The 19,086-nt window shown below is 40.0% G+C and overlaps 1 protein-coding gene across 3 annotated transcripts in view; it reads right to left on the reverse strand.

Moving 5' to 3' along the window:
* Nucleotides 1-19,086, reverse strand: part of MYH15 (myosin heavy chain 15) — a 124,566-nt gene that overhangs the window by 64,916 nt on the left and 40,564 nt on the right. For 2 of the 3 annotated variants that reach the window (XM_044941531.2, XM_044941522.2), the window contains exons 12-15: nucleotides 15,515-15,770; nucleotides 6,650-6,892; nucleotides 5,438-5,617; nucleotides 3,608-3,753 (exon numbers count right to left, since the gene is read on the reverse strand). In XM_044941531.2, coding sequence (XP_044797466.2) covers nucleotides 3,608-3,753; nucleotides 5,438-5,617; nucleotides 6,650-6,892; nucleotides 15,515-15,770 — 825 coding nt within the window. The remainder of the gene's footprint in view (nucleotides 1-3,607; nucleotides 3,754-5,437; nucleotides 5,618-6,649; nucleotides 6,893-15,514; nucleotides 15,771-19,086) is intronic. The other variant, XM_025283513.3, reaches the window with a different exon arrangement.

Consider the following 19,086-nt stretch of genomic DNA (forward strand, 5'->3'; position numbering starts at 1 on the left):
AAATTATTGTAATAATATATGAAGTCATTCATTGTAAAAATTCAACTATTACATCTAGAGCTGAAGTCTCCTTGGCTATTATACCCAGCCTCTGTTCCTTCCCTAGAGGTAACCACCATAATCAATTCGATGTGGCTCCTTCTGGACATTTTTCTAAGTATTGACATATGTTTGTGCTTATGTATCAGTAGAAATAGCTTCATTTTCTTTACTGGGAATGGTATAATATTATATACATTTAGATTTATAATTTCGCATTTTCTAATATTTATTTTATTTGACTGTGTTGGATCTTAGTTGTGGCACTAGGAATCTTTTGTTGCAGTGCAACTTCCTAGCTGTGGCTCACAGGCTCCAGAGCATACGCGATCAGTAGCTGTGGTGCCAGGCTTAGTTGCTCGGTGGCATTTGGGTCTCAGTTCCCCAACGAGGGATCAAATCCACATCTCTTGCGTTGCAAGGCAGATTCTTAACCACTGAACCACCCGGGAAGTCCCTGTACAACATTTTTAATTCAATAACACACGGAGATTTTTCCACTTTGGCCTACACATAGATTTGTTATTGTTTCATTGTTAAGTCTTGTCTCTTTTGCAACCCCAAAGACTACAGCTAGCCAGGCTCCTCCTCCTGAGGTTATTTCTCTACGTGGGCTTTCCTAGGCAAGAAAACTGGGGTAGGTTGCCATTTCCTTCTCAAGGGGATCTTTCTGATCCAGGGAATGAACCCATGTCTCCTGCTTGGCAGTTAGATTCTTCACCACTGAGCCACCACAAAAGCCCACACATAGATTACTTCACTTAGAAATTAACTGTGAACTACTAGTCTATGACTTAGCTATTATATGGTTTTCTTATTCACTTCTGGAGAAGGCAATGGCACCCCACTCCAGTACTCTTGCCTGGAAAATCCCATGGATGGAGGAGCCTGGTGGGCTGCAGTCCATGGGGTCGCTAAGAGTCGGACACGACTGAGCAAATTCACTTTCACTTTTTCACTTTCATGCATTGGAGAAGGAAATGGCAACCCACTCCAGTGTTCTTGCGGAGAATCCCAGGGGCAGGAGAGCCTGGTGGGCTGACGTCTATGGGGTCACACAGAGTCGGACATGACTGAAGTGACTTAGCAGCAGCAGCAGCTTATTGACTTCCCTATTAATAATCACTGAGTTTTCCCCCTAAATTTTACTTTTACAAATAATGCTGTTCATATGTGTGCACCCTTGCCTACATGTGAGTGTTTCTAGAGTGGATACTGAGCAAGAAATTGCTGCGTTGGTTATAGGTATGTATCTAAAAACTTATAACTTTGGCCCCCAATAGCAGTGTGAGGTTATTTCTCTACATTCACATTTAATATTAGCACACTTCTAGTGTGTCATTGTTTTATTATGAATGTCCTTGTTTACTAGTGATGACAGCATGTTATCAATTATGAGGATTTTAAAATAAAACAAATGACCTGCTCACTTGTGTCCTTTGTCCATTTTTCTGTTAGGTTTTTCTACTAATTATTGAATTACACATTTTCCTTTAATATTCTTGATATTTATTTTTTGATATCTGCTTCAAATTTGTTCCAATTTCATTTATGTTGGCTTTTGCCACTAAATGTTTACAATGTTGACGTATTAACATCAAGTTTATCAACATAGTCCTTTTATGCCTTTGGATGGGGTTTGTGACTTATTCAGGAAGTCCGGCCTGCCAATTTTCTAAGACTTACCACCCATATTGTCTTTTAATTGTTTTTTATAACTGAAGAACATTTAACATGAGATCTTCCCTCTCAACAAATGTTTAAGTGTGCAATACAATATTAACTACAGGTAGAACATCACACAGATCTCTAGGACTCAGTCATCTTGCCTAATGGAAGCTTTATAACCACTGAACAGCAACTCTGCATTTCCTCTGCCTCCCAGACTCTGGCAACCACCATTCTACTCTCTCTTTCTAGGAGTTTGACTGTTTTTAGATGCCTCCTATAAATGGAATCATGCAGCATTTGTCCTTCTGTGGCTGACATTTAATTTAGCATAAAGTCCTTCAGGTTTATCCCTGTTGTCACAAAGGGCAGGAATTCCTTTAAAAAGTGACTGAATAATAATCCATTAAATGTATACATCACATTTTCTTCATTCATTCATTCATTCAATGGGGATTTAGGTTGTTTCTACATCTTGGCTATTGTGAATAATGCTGCATCTTCTAATGATTTTATAGCTTTATTTTTGCATTTAATTCTTTAATGCAACTGGATTATGTGTGTGTGTGAATAGCATGAAGAAGAAATTTAACTTTTATCTCATAAGATGAATAGCTAATAATCTTGGCACTGTTTTTAAGTATTCTATCCTCTCATCACCATTTTAAAATGCCACATTTTCATATATTAAGTTTTCATATATACACAGGTCCATTTAAAGAAAAGGTTGTATAATAAATTCATAATTTCCTCAAAACACAGGTTTCTAAAATGCCAGAGCTCTTTGACCTGTGGCCTACAAGGACATGGAGTATCATTTCACTTTACCATACTGAAACACAATCTTCATAATTAAATGCTGAAGGAACTGTATCATCATTTTGCCTTTCACTGTTCCACTACATTCATAGGGTTACTTATTTCATCTTTTCCAAACACCTATCAAGTTCAATAAGTTATTGATAAGCTATTAATCAAGTCTACAAACACCTATCAAGTTTAGTAACTTATTGATAGGCTATTAATCCAGTCTGACCACAAGCATGTATCATGGAAACTCGTATACACAGAAGGGAAAACCAGAAGCTCATAGCTGCTCATCGATTCTCTTCTTCACTGTGGGTGCCACAACCAGTGTGCTCTCCACTTCAGACAGGGCTTATCTTACTCTTAGATTTCACTGTTTCCCTTTCTTATTTATTTCAAATAACTTGAAAATCCCTAGTTGTTAGAAGAAAGTCTAGCTAAACAGAGGGAGACAAAAGGGACAAGGTAAGAAAATCTGTTTCACTGAACAATGAAATTCAACTGATAGGGCCATTTTGCCCTGAGCTCCTTGGGAGTCTGCGTGAACTGAAGGTGTATTCATTTTGATCATGCTTTCAATTTTAAAGTTTAATACTTAAAAAGTAAATTACTAGACCAAAAAAGTTGTATAAATGTCTAATGAAGTTACATCTGGCATATAAGTTTTGTTTTGTTTTTAAAAATGATCAGAGGGTATATGGGACTTCATATTAGAATTTATTTTTGATTTTTTTACTTTAAGCCCTTGATCTCATAAGTAAAAGAAGTGAGCCACTTTTATTTTTTGACTTGTAACTTCAAATTCTAATAATTTGCACCTGCTATGTCTTACACCTTTCATTCACATCTGCTAGTCAGACTTTTCAATCACTTTCTTGTAGGTTATTATATAATTATAAAAAAGAAGAGTAATCTCATAAAGTCTAGCAAAAAATAAAAAACCCTCCACTTCCTAGGCTTGTTATCCTTTTTATCCTCCCCTGCAGGTCTTGAGATATCTGGCCCTAGGGTCACTGGGATAAACACCGTGAGAGAACTGTCTCCTTCAATATAAGGTCTCCCAGAATCGCATGTCCACAGAAAGGTGGCTCACCTCCTCAGCTTTTCTGCTAGTTGCAGTTGCCTGCTCTCCAGGTCCTCCATGCTCTCCTGGTTCAGCTTTAACTCGCCCTCTACTTTGCACTTTTCCTTCTCACAGTTCATTCTTGCTTTGCTCTCCTGCTCAAGGGCACCCTCAAGCTGACAAAAGGAGATGTTATTGAGCCCAATATATAGGTTAAGTTTATACTTTACAGATGTGTTCTTTAACCACTTACCTTCTGGAAAAAGAAAGAAAAATATAAGCATAGTCTGTAAACGATGCCCAGTTATGTAGATATTTTAAAGTAAATGTTGCACACATCAGTGGGATTACAAAAGAATCTAGAAGTCAGTGACAAAGGAAATCTTTAGAGATTAAGGAATACGTGCTCTAGAATACAGAAAAAACAAGTAATAAATGCCCGGTGAGACCCTATTTGGTAGCTTTCCAGTGATGAGAAGCTCACTTCTTCACATGGCAGCTCATTTCATGGGTGGATAAGTCCATTTACTCAGGAGTGCTTCTTCGTAAGAAGCCAAAATAGTCCCTGTAAATCCGTCCCACAAATCTAGGCTCTGCTCCCTGGAGCAACACCAAGTAAATCTGTCTCCACGTGACCATTCATGAATATTAGGCAGCTGTCCTGAGTCTCCCAACTCAGCATCACTGACCATTTCAAATGCACCTCACACAACATAATTTCTATACTCTCCTTCACCACCCTGGTACCCTCTCTGGTCCATAGCATTATGTCATCTTCTGGTACCTCCAGCAAGGTACCAGAAGGCCAAAATACTACAGTTCTGTCCAGATTAGTGTTGCCAACAATGATATTGAGGTCAGTTTAGCAGGAGGCAAAACAATAGTTACAATATGGCTATTTTTCATTGATATATTAACTTTGCCACAATAGAAGCTATTTCCTGTAAGCAGTGAAAGATATAAAATTCAAATAGGGGAGAAGGGAGAATTTCTGGAAGGTATATGCAAAACCAAAAAATAAATGAACTCTAGGAGAGAGCAAATGTGTGAAAATACATGTGTGAGAGTGTGTGTGTGTTGTGTGCACACACCAACAAATTCCCATATTGAGGCTTTGTAAAATATATATCCATGGAAATAGGAAGAGAAGTGAGACAACTAATAGGTAACAGAGGAAAATTGATAGAGAGGCACGAGGAACAAGAAGCAGATAATCAAAAAAAAAAAAAAAAACACGCTTGCCAGCAATTTTATAAAAGCTAAGCTTTGGGGACTAATAAAACAGTGAATGCATATACTCTTGTCAGCTGGGTAAGAGACAGGAAGAGTGATGAACCTACCCACTGAGACTGGTCTGAAACATCTTTATTTCACAGGGTTTTGGAAGCAGAACAGAAGCACCGTCTCCAGAATCTTACAAGTATATTCCGATAGCATTAGTAGAACACAGCTTGTGACTTACATATCTTTCTTCTATAACAAACCCCAGTGCACTGCTGGAGACATGGGGCCTTTAAGCAATCCTTCAGTGCTAGCGTCAGATAGAGCACCAGCACATTAGCGGGGCGAAACACCAGCTTCTGGGGGAAGTCAGTCATGTAGAGTGCTCCCACCTCACGATTCATCTCAGTATTCTCCCACTGCCCAGGGTTGTTATGAAAGTTTCATTTAACAACAGACAGAACACATACTGGGGCCTCTCTTCCACTGTAACAGTTCACCTCTGTTTCTAAATAATGAGGGAAATGAACCATGCTACTAAGTTTTCATGAAAATGTCAAGATAAATTAACTAAGTAAAAAGTGAAGGTTTCTATAGATGTAGACAGGCAGCTAACTAGGCAAACATATCACTACTGACCTCATTCACTCGCTGCTCCAGTGTCAACTTGGCCTTGTTCAGGGTGTGGACTTTCTCCTCCTCGTTGTGCAAGTCCTCCAGGGTCTGCTGGTGGGTCTCCTGTGCAGCTCTGGCTGCTCGATGCAGTTTGCTCACATCCTCATTGAGAGACTCCACCTCCTCAATCAGGTTCTTGACCTGCTGGGAGAAGACAACAGCACCATGAGAACCGCTCCTGGAAGCAGGGGCATAAACACAAAGGGCCATCTCCTCTCTTTTCTAAGACCAAAAATCTCATGACATATCCACCAGCGTAAGGAATCACATGTAGCCAAATTTCTGTTGGACGTTTTAAAACTCTAAATTCACATTTTCTTTTATACACAAACACGAATGATCTGTTATCTCTCATAGTCAGGGAATGGGGTGTTCTGGTTAATCAAATATTATCAGCATGGGTCTATGGACGGCCAGTTTTCAGTGTCATGCTATTGTATAACAAGAACACCACTAAAGGTAATTTAGCTTGCTTTTGAGTATTCAGGGCACACATTAATCTTGTTGTGCCTCAAGATCCTAAGAAAGTGGCAGTTAGAGAAGAGGTCCAGCGGATAAAATAGGCAAAAATGGAAGCCATTTATATCAGGCCCATTGGCTTTTTATGAAAGGGACCGATGTACAAGAGTTGCTATTTAATCATCTGCCAAAATCACAGTATTATTCTGGAGGCTTTTTTCAATCAAATGTTTGATACAGATTCCTTAGCTAACTTCAATCTATATACAGATACACAAGTTAAAAACCTCAAAGAAAACAAAAAAAGTTTTAGCTGGAATTAAAATGACATCTGAAGGTCAACACCAAATCAACAACCGAGGTGGGGACTAAGATGCATACTAAACCACCTTTCAGTAAGCTGCATCCTGCTCCCTCTCCTTCCAAAAAATAATTCTTAGAGGCCCAGTAAAACTGTTTTACTCTTTCTATCAGATTTCAGATGCAATAAGATCAGAACAAATGAAAATGTTTCATTTGGGAGATTAAGTAGGGTTCCATAAATTCAAGATGGAAATTTGAATTAGGTCCTCATTCGATGCCAGTTCTGACTTCCAGGCCCATCAAATTGCAGACCACTTTGTTCATTAATTTAAACAAAGCGAGCCTGGTTCCAGAGCCCGATCGGGAGTGTGGAATTCAGGCATCTAGACCTTCCTGACATCATAGAAAAAGTACCTTGAGCTCTGTAGCATGCTTCTCCTTCTGTGACTTCGCCAATAGTGTTTCCAGGTCATCGATTTCTTTCTTCAACTCAGAACATTCATCTTCAAGTTTCTGCCCCCTGGCAGTCAGCTTGGAATTTATCTCCTCTTCTTCCTCCACCCGCGCAGACAGCGCCTTGACGCTGGCCTCCAGCTGGATCTTGGATTTAATCAGCAGTTCGCACTGCTCTTCAACATTTGCCAGGGTCTCTCGCTCCTGCCATGATGAGGAGAAAATTGTTGCCAACAGCTGGAAGTAATTTATCAGCCAGGAGAAATGCTGCTTAACACATAGCAAAGAGATAATTGCCTGCCCTCTGTCCAGCACTTTCACCTATCTTTCCTAAGCAGTTGAAATAATATTCCCAGTTCCCCAATCCTATTGTTGACAAGTGGAGGAGTTGCTTGTGTTTGGAGGTGCTTTCAATCTTTCAGGCCATTCAGTAGATTAGATTACCTCTTCTAAAGCACTTAATAGAATCCTAGTGGCCTAAAGGAGCTAACATGCCTCCAAAAATCAGCAGGGTGCTGATTAAATCACAGCTACTGGAAGCATCCCTGTGGGCATATAGTTTGAGGGTGGTACCTGCTCAGAATACAGTCTTTGAAGAAAGGTCTGTCCCCTCAGACAATAGAATATTTATCATATTATTATAAGGGTCCTGATGCACTTGTTTAGTATATAAACAACTTCTAATAAATAGAGCTGGGCTGTATGTTATTCACAGGTTGAATTTAGAATTCATGAAGTTCCTTGCACATCACTAACTAGATTTCACTATTATTTCCAACTAAAATCTTTTTCTCAATGGTTCTTCCAGCAGTAAATTTCACAAGTTATACACAAAGAGTGCAAAATCCTCCTTCCTTTTATCTTTTCAAACATACTGCTTTCAACCCTTGCTGAGTGGCCCACTGTTTCGGTGTTATGGACTAAGTCAAAAACTAAGGGGCTGAGTCCTTTTGCTACAAAAGCACCTTTTGTAACTTTGAACTCCTCTCATTTGTCTCCATTTAGAGGCTAAATGAAACCTCTTCTCTGTGAGCAAGTTCTTAATTACTGTAGGTCTTGTTGAGATATAACTTCACTCATATCTCTATCTTCCATCTCTAGACCTCATCCATCCTCTGCAATTTTGGTAACCTATTACCTAACTAGTTACTTGGCATAAATTGTTGCATCTACTTAGACCAAGAGCAGAAAAAAAAAACAAAAATCCAGGCTACTGTTTTCTGGCTATCTCTCATCCTATCTGTCCAACAAGTGGGGCTCAACGAGGCACAGATGGGAGATGTATAGTATAGTGAATCTCCAACATCACTGAAGACCAAGAGAAGGGCTAAGTAAAAACAAAAATATGGAAGCAAAAGACTTCATGCAAATCAGAGCAGTTCCAATGCTTGAGCAACAAGGGGGACATTTGATCTCAGTTCACCCCAGTTGACAAGCAGAACAGCTGTTTGCTCTCTTCCATTCAGCATGTGTATAGGACCTGTCACCATCACCAGATGAAGAGGACAATCCAATCGACCATCATCGATCCCTCATTAAACATGACAGCGTGTCTGAAGCCAGCCAGGCAGTGGTGTAACAGTTTAACAGCAAGGACATCCTTTCCCCTGTAGTAATTTTCTCACGTACTTGCAGTGCTAATTGAAATGGGTTCACTCAGTTTTGAGTTAGTGAATGATTTTAAAAGAATCCTTGTTTCCTTGATTTGTACTGTATTGAGCTGTGTTTCTTAAAAATCAACAATAATAAAATATTTCATAGTCAATTCAGCTTTTTTAATTAATTACAATTTGAACCCATCTCAGCCTTCCTGGATTTGCCCTGGAATTGGCTTAATGTATTTCCTATGCTCTTTGATCATATATCCCAGACTTTTACCCTCCGCTTGCTTCAAAAGTCAGGTCCTTTTCTATCCCTACATCAGCCCAAGTAGCACTGGCCACTCTCTTTGCTGAAGGAAGAATGATGAAAACTAGGAGGCCGGGTCTTGTTCAAACCTGCCTTTCTTCTATTCAAACTTACCTTACTCTTACTCAAAACTGTATTTCTCTTATTCAAACCTGCCTTTCTCATAAGCCAGACAAAATATGACATTACAAGCTGTGATTCTCACAGTATGGATCTTAATGTAGGTTTGAGTGGGGCCCAGGAATTTGTAGTTCTAACAAGAATCCTAGATGAGGCTGATAAACACTAAAGTTCTAGAACCACTGTTATGATAAATATGTATCAAAAGTGTGAGTCTGAGTGTAAATTCTCAGATAAAACATGGCCTATTGGAACATCAATGGGTAACACAGTCCCAAAAGAAAAAATAACCTGGGTTAGTCTAAAATTACTAAATTTTCTCTGTTTTCAATAAGTCCAAACAGCAAGAAAAACTTCTATTTATATAGTTGTATTTGAACCCAGTATTTTTTTTTAACTTAGTACTGTTCTAAGTGGGGTAGAGAATACAATAAAGATGGATATAATTTCATACCTGCCTTTGGAATGTTTGGGGATAACAGTGGTCTGGGTAGCTAGAGAAGAGGAATATTAATAAAAGGGAATGAGTAATGGCATTTCAATTTAAGTCTGAATTTGGCAACAAGGAGTTCATGATCTGAGCCACAGTCAGCTCCTGGTCTTGTTTTTGCTGACTGTATATAGCTTCTCCATCTTTGGCTACAAAGAATATAATCAATCTGACTTCGGTATTGACCATCTGGTGATGTCCATGTGTAGAGTCTTCTCTTGTGTTGTGGGCAGAGGGTGTTTGCTATGACCAGTGTGTTCTCCTGGCAGAACTCTGTTAGCCTTTGCCACGCCTCCTTCTGTACTCCAAGGCCAAATTTGACTGTGACTCTAGGTATTTCTTGACTTCCTACTTTTCCATTCCGGTCCCCTATAATGAAGAGGACACCTTTTTTGGGTGTTAGTTCTAGAAGGTCTTGTAGGTCTTCATAGAACCATTCATCTTCAGCTTCATCAGCATTACTGGTCAAGGCATAAGCTTGGATTACTGTGATATTGAATGGTTTGCCTTGGAAACAGAGATCATTCTGTCATTTATGAGACTGCATCCAAGTATTGCATTTCAGACTCTTCTGTTGACTATGGTGGCTACTCCATTTCTTCTAAGGGATTCTTGCCCACAGTAGTAGATACAATGGTCATCTGAGTTAAATTCACCCATTCCAGTCCATTTTAGTTCGCTGATTCCTAAAATGCCGATGTTCCTTCTTGCCATCACCTATTTGACCACTTGCAATTTGCCTTGATTCATGGACCTAACATTCCAGATTCCTATGCAATATTGCTCTTTACACCATCAGACTTTACTTCCATCACCAGTCACATCGACAACTGGATGCTGGTTTTGCTTTGGTGTCGTCTCTTCATTCTTTGTGGAGTTATTTCTCCACTGATCTCCAGTAACATATTAGGCACCTAGCAACCTGGGGAGTTCATCTTTCAGTGTCCTCTTTTTGCCTTTTCATACTGTTTATGGGGTTCTCAAGGCAAGAATATTGAAGTGGTTTGCCATTCCCTTGTCCAGCGGACCACATTTTGTCAGAACTCTGCACCATGACCCGTCCATCTTGGGTGGCCCTACACGTCATGGCTCATAGTTCCACTGAGTTAGACAAGGCTGGTCCATGTGATCAGATTGGTTAGTTTTCTGTGATTGTGGCTTTCAGTCTGTCTGCCTATGATGGAGAAGGACAAGAAACTTATGGAAGCTCCCTGATGGGAGAGACTGACTGAGGGGGAAATTGGGCTTTATTCTGATGGGCGGAGCCATGCTCAGTTCAGTTCAGTTCAGTCGCTCAGTCATGTTCGACTCTTTGCGACCCCATGAATCACAGCATGCCAAGCCTCCCTGTCCATCACCAACTCCCGGAGTTCACTCAGACTCACGTCCATTGAGTCAGTGATGCCATCCAGCTATCTCATCTTCTGTCATCCCCTTCTCCTCCTGCCCCCAATCCCTCCCAGCATGAGGGTCTTTTCCAATGAGTCAACTCTTCACATGAGGTGGCCAAAGTACTGGAGTTTCAGCTTTAACATCATTCCTTCCAAAGAAATCCCAGGGCTGATCTCCTTCAGAATGGACTGGTTGGATCTCCTTGCAGTCCAAGGGATTCTCAAGAGTCTTCTCCAACACCACAGTTCAAAAGCATCAATTCTTTGGTGTTCAGCTTTCTTCACAGTCCAACTCTCACATCCATACATGACCACTGGAAAAATCATAGCCTTGACCAGACGGACCTTTGTTGTCCAACTCTTTGTGACCCCATGGACTGCAGCACACCAGGCTTCCCTGTCCATCACCAACTCCTGGAGTTTACTCAAACTCATGTCCATTGAGTCGGTGATGCCATTTAACCATCTCACCCTCTGTCGTCCCCTTCTCCTCCTGCTTTCAATCTTTGCCAGCATCAGGGTCTTTTCAAATGAGTCAGTTCTTCGCATCAGGTGGCCAAAGTATTGGAGTTTCAGCTTCAGCATCAGTCCTTCCAATGAATACTCAGGACTGATCACCTTTAGGGTGGACTGGTTAGATCTCCTTGCAGTCCAAGGACCTCTCAAGAGTCTTCTCCAACACCACAGTTCAAAAGCATCAATTCTTCGGCACTCAGTGTTCTTAATACTCCAACTCTCACATCCATACATGACTACTGGAAAAACCATAGCTTTGACTAGACGGACTTTTGTTGGCAAAGTAATGTTTATGCTTTTTAATATGCTGTCTAGGTGGGTCATAACTTTTCTTCCGAGGAGAAAGGGTCTTTTAATTTCTTGGCTGCAGCCACCATCTGCAGTGATCTTGGAGCCCCCTAAAATAAAGTCTGTCACTGTTTCCACTGTTTCCCCATCTATTTGCCATGAAGTGATAGGACCAGATACCATGATCTTAGTTTTCTAAATGTTGAGCTTTAAACCAACTTTTTCACTCTCCTCTTTCACTTTCATCAAGAGGCTCTTTAGTTCATCTTTGCTTTCTGCTGTAAAGGTGGTGTCATCTGCATATCTGAGGTTATTGATATTTCTCCTGGCAATCTTGATTCCAGCTTGTACTTCCTCCAGCCCAGCGTTTCTCATGATGTACTCTGCATATAAGTTAAATAAACAGGGTGACAATATACAGCGTTGATGTACTCCTTTCCCTATTTGTAACCAGTGTGTTGTTCCATGTCCAGTTCTAACTGTTGCTTCCTGACCTGCACACAGATTTCTCAGGAGGCAGGTCAGGTGGTCTGGTATTCCCATCTCTTTAAGAATTTTCCAGTTTGTTGTGATCCACATAGTCAAAGGCTTTGGCATAGTCAATAAAGCAGAAGTAGGTGTTTTTCTGGAACTCTCTTGCTTTTTTGATGATCCAATGGATATTGGCAATTTGATCTCTGGCTCCTCTGCCTTTTCTAAATCCACCTTGAACATCTGGAGTTTCAGGATTCACATACTGTTGAAGCCTGACTTGGAGAATTTTGAGCATTACTTTACTTTATTGGGGCATGCTCAGTAAATCTTTAATCCAATTTTCTGTTGAGGGGCAGGGCTGTGTTCCCTCCCTGTTATTTGACCTGAGGCAAACTATGGTGGAGGAAATGAAGATAATGTCCACCTCCTTCGAAAGGTCCCATGCATGCACTGCTACACTCAGTGCCCTCAACCCTGCAGCAGGCCACCGCTGACCCATGCCTCTGCCAGAGACTCCTGGACACTCATGGGCAAGACTGGGTCAGTCTCTTATTGGGTCACCGCTCCTTTCTCCTGGGTCCTGGTGCACACAAGGTTCTGCTTGTGCCCTCCAAGAGTCTGTTTCCCCAGTTCTGTGTAAGTTCTGGTGGCTCTATGGTGGGTTAATGGTGACCTCCTCCAAGAAGGCTTATGCCATACCCAGGTCTACTGCACCCAGAGCCCCTGCCCCTGTAGCAGGCCACTGCTGACCCAGACCTCCTCAGGAGACACCCAACACAGTTCTGTCTCAGACTTAAATAGAAGACAGTAGGGAAAACCATTAGACCATTCGGGTATGACCTAAATCAAATCCCTTACGACTATACAGTGGAAGTGACAAATAGATTCAAAGGATCATATCTGATAGACGCAGTGCCTGAAGAACTATGGATGGAGGTTTGTGACACTGTATAGGAGACAGTGATTAAGACCATCCCCAAGAAAAACAAATGCAAAAAGGCAAAATGATTGTCTGACGAGGCCTTACAAATAGCTGTGAAATGAGGAGAAGGGCAAGGCAAAGGAGAAAAGGAAAGATACACCCATCTGAATGCAGAGTTCCAGAGAATACAAGGCAGAGATAAGAGAGCCTTCCTCAGGGATCAATGCAAAGAAATAGAGGAAAACAATAGAAAGACAGAGATCTCTTCCAGAAAATCAGAGATACCAAGGGAACGTTTCATGCAAAGATGGGCTCGATAAAGGACAGAAATGGTATGAACCTAACAGAAGAAGAAGATATTAAGAAGAGGTGGCAAGAATACACAGAAGAACTATACAAAAAAGAGCTTCACGACCCAGATAACCACAATGGTGTGATCACTCACCTAGAGACAGACATCCTGGAATGTGAAGTCAAATGGGCCTTAGGAAGCATCACTATGAACAAAGCTAGTGGAGGTAATGGCATTCCAGTTGAGCTATTTCAAGTCCTGAAAGATGATGCTGTGAAAGTGCTGCACTCAATATGCCAGTAAATTTGGAAAACTCAGCAGTGACCACAGGACTGGAAAAGGTCAGTTTTCATTCCAATCCTGAGGAAAGGCAATGCCAAAGAATGCTCAAACTACCAGACAATTGTACTCATCTCACACACTAGCAAAGTAATGCTCAAAATTCTTCAAGCCAGACTTTTATAGTATGTGCACTGTGAACTTCCAGATATTCAAGCTGGATTTAGAAAAGGAACCAGAGATCAAATTGCCAACATTCACTGAATCATCGAAAAAGCAAAAGAGTTCCAGAAAAACATCTATTTTGCATTATTGACTATACCAAAGCCTTTGACTGTGTGGATCACAACAAACTGGAAAATTCTTAAAGAGATGGGAATACCAGACCACCTGACCTGCCTTCTAAGAAATCTGTATGCAGGTCAGGAAGCAACAGTTAGAACTGGACATGGAACAACAGACTAGTTCCAAATCAGGGAAGGAGTATGTCAAGGCTGTATATTGTCACCCTGCTTATTTAACTTACATGCAGAGTATATCATGTGAAATGCTTGGCTGGATGAAGCACAAGCTGGAATCAAGATTGCCAGGAGAAATATCAATAACCTCAGATATGCAGATGACACCACCCTTATGGCAGAAAGCGAAGAAGATCTAAAGAGCTTCTTGATGAAAGTGAAAGAGGAGAGTGAAAAAGTTGGCTTAAAGCTCTACATTCATAAAGCTAAGATCATGGCATCTGGTCCCATCACTTCATGGCAAATAGATGGGGAAACAGTGGAAACAGTGACAGACTTTATTTTTGGGGGCTCCAAAATCACTGCTGATGGTGACTGTAGCCATGAAATTAAAAGATGCTTCTCCTTGGAAGAAAAGCTATGACAAACCTAGGCAGCATATTAAAAAGCAGAACATCACTTTACCCACAAAGGTGCATCTTGTCAAAGTTATGGTTTTTCCAGTAGTCATGTATGGATGTGAGAGTTGGACTATAAAGAAAAGCTGAGCTCTGAAGAATTGATGCTTTTGAACTGTGGTGTTGGAGAAGACTCTTGAGAGGCCCTTGGACTGCAAGGAGATCCAACCAGTCAATCCTAAAGAAATCAGTCCTGAATATTCATTGGAAGGACTGATGCTGAAGCTGAAACTCCAATACTTTGGCCACCTGATGCGAAGAGCTCACTCATTTGAAAAGACCCTGATGCTGGGAAAAAGTGAAGGCAGGAGGAGAAAGGGATGACAGAGGGTGAGATGGTTAGGTGGCATCACTGACTCAATCAACATGAGTTTGAGTAGGCTCCAGGAGTTGGTGATGGACAGGGAAGCCTGGTGTTCTGCAGTCCATGGGGTTGCAAAGAGTTGGACACGACTGAGCGACTGAAATGAACTGAACTGAATGGCACTTCAGCATCAGATTGGGGAAGGAGGCTCAGATGCCAAGGCCAAGTTCAGATATTCTTTGATCTGAAGTTTGTTCATCAGGGAAGCAACATGATATTTGTTCAAGGCAGAGGTTCTTAATCCTGACTGGATATCAGAATCCCCCATACAGATGATTTGGACCCACACAGGGCCTGTTTAACCCAAATATCTGAGATTCAAGTCTAGGCATCTTTCTTTTAATTGCTAGTGTTTCACAAATGAGTTTGAGGCAAAGTCAAGGTTGAATACTGCTGTTTTAAGAACTCAACTGATTATAATGTTGATTTGGACTGGGGAAGGGCAAATAGGGAGATCAAAATCAGGAAAACCAGTTAGGGGCATACTGCAATAATCCTGAAGATCTCAGTAAAGCTTTTCTCAGGACCTACTAAAACCCTACCTTCTGATTTACTAATGGGTTTCCTGCTACCTACAGAATTTAAATTAAGATTAAGAGCTTCCTGGCTCCCAAGATAGATTTATATGTTTACACAGTTTAAAATCTATCTAATAAAATCCATTCCCTTTTCAAAGGCATCTTCCCAATGAAATCACTTCACTATAAAACAGGGTGTCTCGTTAAGTGCTTCCATTGTCTGTGTTGGATGAAATCCTATAGTACTCGAAAAGCATGTGTCTCTATTTTTTCAAGTCAACACTGCCTGCAAAACAAGGGAATCCAATTAGAAACTTGATTTGAAGAAGAAATGGTGGGGCCACTCACAGCCTGCAGCTGAAGAAGCAGGTCATTCTTTTCCTGGAGGAGGGAGACTTGCTTTGATTTCAGCTCCTCCCTCTGAGATTCTGACTTCTCCAAGGCTTTTTGCAGCTGCATACACTCTTCCTTCAGTCCAGCTCCCTCCTTTCCCATTCCAGCAGATCTAACAAGAGGCTTGATCTCGAAGAAGAGCCTCATCCAGGGCCAGCTCTTCACAGCCATGAAAGCTCTTATGTTCCACTGGATCAAAAGAAGTGCATCCCTAAATCGAGGGTTTGGGGGAAAAAAAGAAAAGCAAGTTAACCTAGACTATAAGAGAGTTATTTTTCAAATTAAGATTCTTAATAAGCACATCTTTTTAGGAGTCATAAACTCTCATTAGTGTTCAAAGCACTTCCACATCCAAGCTCTCGTTTGATTCTAGCAAAAACTCTTTGAGGGAATTTTGGGGCTAACAATGTTGTGGACTAGGTGTCCTGAAAATGCTTCTACTACAAACATTCGATAATGAGAGGTGACCCTTAAAGAGGGTAAGAAGTATAAAGGGAGCTTTAAAAAAAGGAGCAAAAAGTGAATGCTTGTGCAGCCTGACCATCCTCACGGAAGGAGGAAGCCAGGCTTGGTATTGTAGAGTTTGTATTTTTATATCCTTGTGGATAAAGAGACAGGCTGAGATTTTCAAAGAATTTCACTTAATGAAAAGGAGGATTTAAAAATTCACCTACTGGCACAGAGAGAAGTCAAAGAGAAGTACATCTGATTTGGTCTGGGCTCAGGGTGAAAAAAAATTTTTTTACACTAGGAATTTTTTTTGAAAACTATGAGCCAGCATCACTCGAGTATTTGAAGTTTAAATTATACTATCTGATTAGCACAGAAATACACAAGAAATTAACATAATCATTTTTTACACTGGTAATAAATACCCTTTGGGTCCTTGGGGGAAAAATGCAAAAGTGCACTGAAGAAAATACTCTAAAATCAAGCACTAGAGATTTTCTTAAAGTCCCCTTGAAGATTAGCTTACAATTCAAAATTACAAAACACATATAGAAAAAAATTCAACCATAAGTGAGGGTTCAGTTCAGTTCAGTTGCTCAGTCGTGTCCGACTCTTGGTGACCCCATGAACCTCAGCACGCCAGGCCTCCCTGTCCATCACCAGCTCCAGGAGTCCACCCAAACATGTCCATCGAGTTGGTGATGCCATCCAACCATCTCATCCTCTGTTGTCCCCTTCTCCTCCCGCCCTCAATCTTTCCCAGCATCAGGGTCTTTTCAAATGAGTCAGCTTTTCACATCAGGTGGCCAAAGTATTGGAGTTTCAGCTTCAGCATTAGACCTTCCAATGAATATTCAAGACTGATCTCCTTTAGAATGGACTGGTTGGATCTCCTCGCAGTCCAAGGGACTCTCAAGAGTCTTCTCCAACACCACAGTTCAAAAGCATCAATTCTTCAGCGCTCAGCTTTCTTTATAGTCCAACTCTCACATCCATACATGACCATTGGAAAAACCATAGCCTTGACTAGATAGACCTTTGTTGACAAAGTAATGTCTCTGCTTTTCAGTATGCTGTCTAGGTTAGTCATAACTTTCCTTCCAAGGAGTAAGCGTCTTTTAATTTCATGGCTGCAATCACCATCTGCAGTGATTTTGGAGTCCATAAAATAAAGTCTGACACTGTTTCCACTGTTTCCCCTTCTATTTGCCATGAAGTGATGGGACTGGATGCCATGATCTTCGTTTTCTGAATGTTGAGCTTTAAGCCAAGTTTTTCACTCTCCTCTTTCACCTTCATCAAGAGGCTCTTTAGTTCTTCTTCACTTTCTGCCATAAGGGTGGTGTCATCTGCATATCTGAGGTTATTGATGTGGGCACCCACAATTAAGAATTTAATTAAATCTCCAAGAATTTCAGAAAATGGAACCATCTAATGGAGACCATAGAGTAATTACTAAAAGTTCTTAAAGACATAAAAGAAAGAATTGAAAAAAACAAAATAAGAAAGGAATGAGCCACTGTGAAAAGAAAAAAAAAAGGCAGACAGATTTGGAAGAGGACCACATAAAATATCTAGCACTGAAAAGTATAGTCATTGAAATAAAATACTCAATGGAAGAATTAAGCAGCTGATTAAACACACTGAAAAAAAAATTGTGAATCAAACCCAAGCAAGTGGAAGGAAGAATAGAATAAAGCTGAGATCAGAAACTAATGAACTAGAAAACAAACAAACAAAAAATTTTAAGCCTTTTCATAAACAATTTAAATGCTTTAAAGTATTTAAATTTTTAACTAAAGGAAAATTTTAATTTTCTTCCCTTGTGGCTTAGCTGGTAAAAAATCTGCCTGCAATCTGGGAGACCTTGGTTCATTCTCTGGGTTGGGAAGATCCTCTGGAGAAGGGAAAGGCTACCCACTCCAGTATTCTGGCCTGGAGAATTCCATGGACTGTATAATCCATAGGGTCACAAAGAGTTGGACACGACTGAGAGACTTTCACTTAAATTTAAATAATCTAATTAAATAAACATCCGCTGGAGGACGGAATGGCAATCCCCTCCAGTATTCATGCCTGGAGAATCCCAAAGAGAGAGGAGCCTGGTGGACTGCAGTCCATGGGGTCACAAAGAGTTAGACATGACCGAGCAACTAACACTTTCACTTTCACTCTTTCTCCATTAACTCATAAATGTGTTAAGTTAAATTAATAGATTAAAAAGTGTTAAACCCACTTTGTTTATGAAATATGATCTTTTTCATACATTGTGGTATTAGTTATAATATTATAGTATTTCTGCATCAATGTTCATGAATAAGTTTGGCCTGTAATTGCTTCCCCTGCTTTTATCTGACTTTTAATCGAAGTTAGCTTAATCTCATAAAAGAGTTAGGCAGTGTTTCCTCTTTTCAAAACATGAAATGATTTATTTTGATTATTTATTTTTGAGTTTTTGGTAAAATTTGCCACATGAATAATCAAGAAAAAGAAAGAGCATAAATAGTATTAGGAATATTAATACCTAAGAATCCTAAGAATATAATAATCTATGATTATGTTCTAGAAGCATCATTGTAGATATGATGAAGATTAAAAATTATAATCTAGCAAATTGGAAGATTTTTTAAATATGTAAAATTTCTTTTTCTAAAGAAATTGATCTAAGTTGATCTAAGAACAAAATCTCAATAGGCCTATAACTATTAAATAAATTAAATCAAATCTGTAAAATCTATCATGAAAGAAATACCAGATCTGGATGGTTTTATAGGCAAATTTTACCAAAAACTCAAAAATAAATAATCAAAATAAATCATTTCATGTTTTGAAAAGAGGAAACACTGCCTAACTCTTTTATGAGATCAAGGTAACTTCGATTAAAAGTCAGATAAAAGCAGGGGAAACAATTACAGGCCAAACTTATTCATGAACATTGATGCAGAAATACTATAATATTATAACCAATACCACAATGTATGGAAAAGATGATATTTCATAAACAAAGTGGGTTTAACACTTTTTAATCTATTAATTTAACTTAACACATTTATGAGTTACTGGAGAAAGAGTGAAAG

Source organism: Bubalus bubalis, chromosome 1, assembly GCF_019923935.1.
Source record: "Bubalus bubalis isolate 160015118507 breed Murrah chromosome 1, NDDB_SH_1, whole genome shotgun sequence".
Taxonomy (NCBI): Eukaryota; Metazoa; Chordata; class Mammalia; order Artiodactyla; family Bovidae; genus Bubalus; species Bubalus bubalis.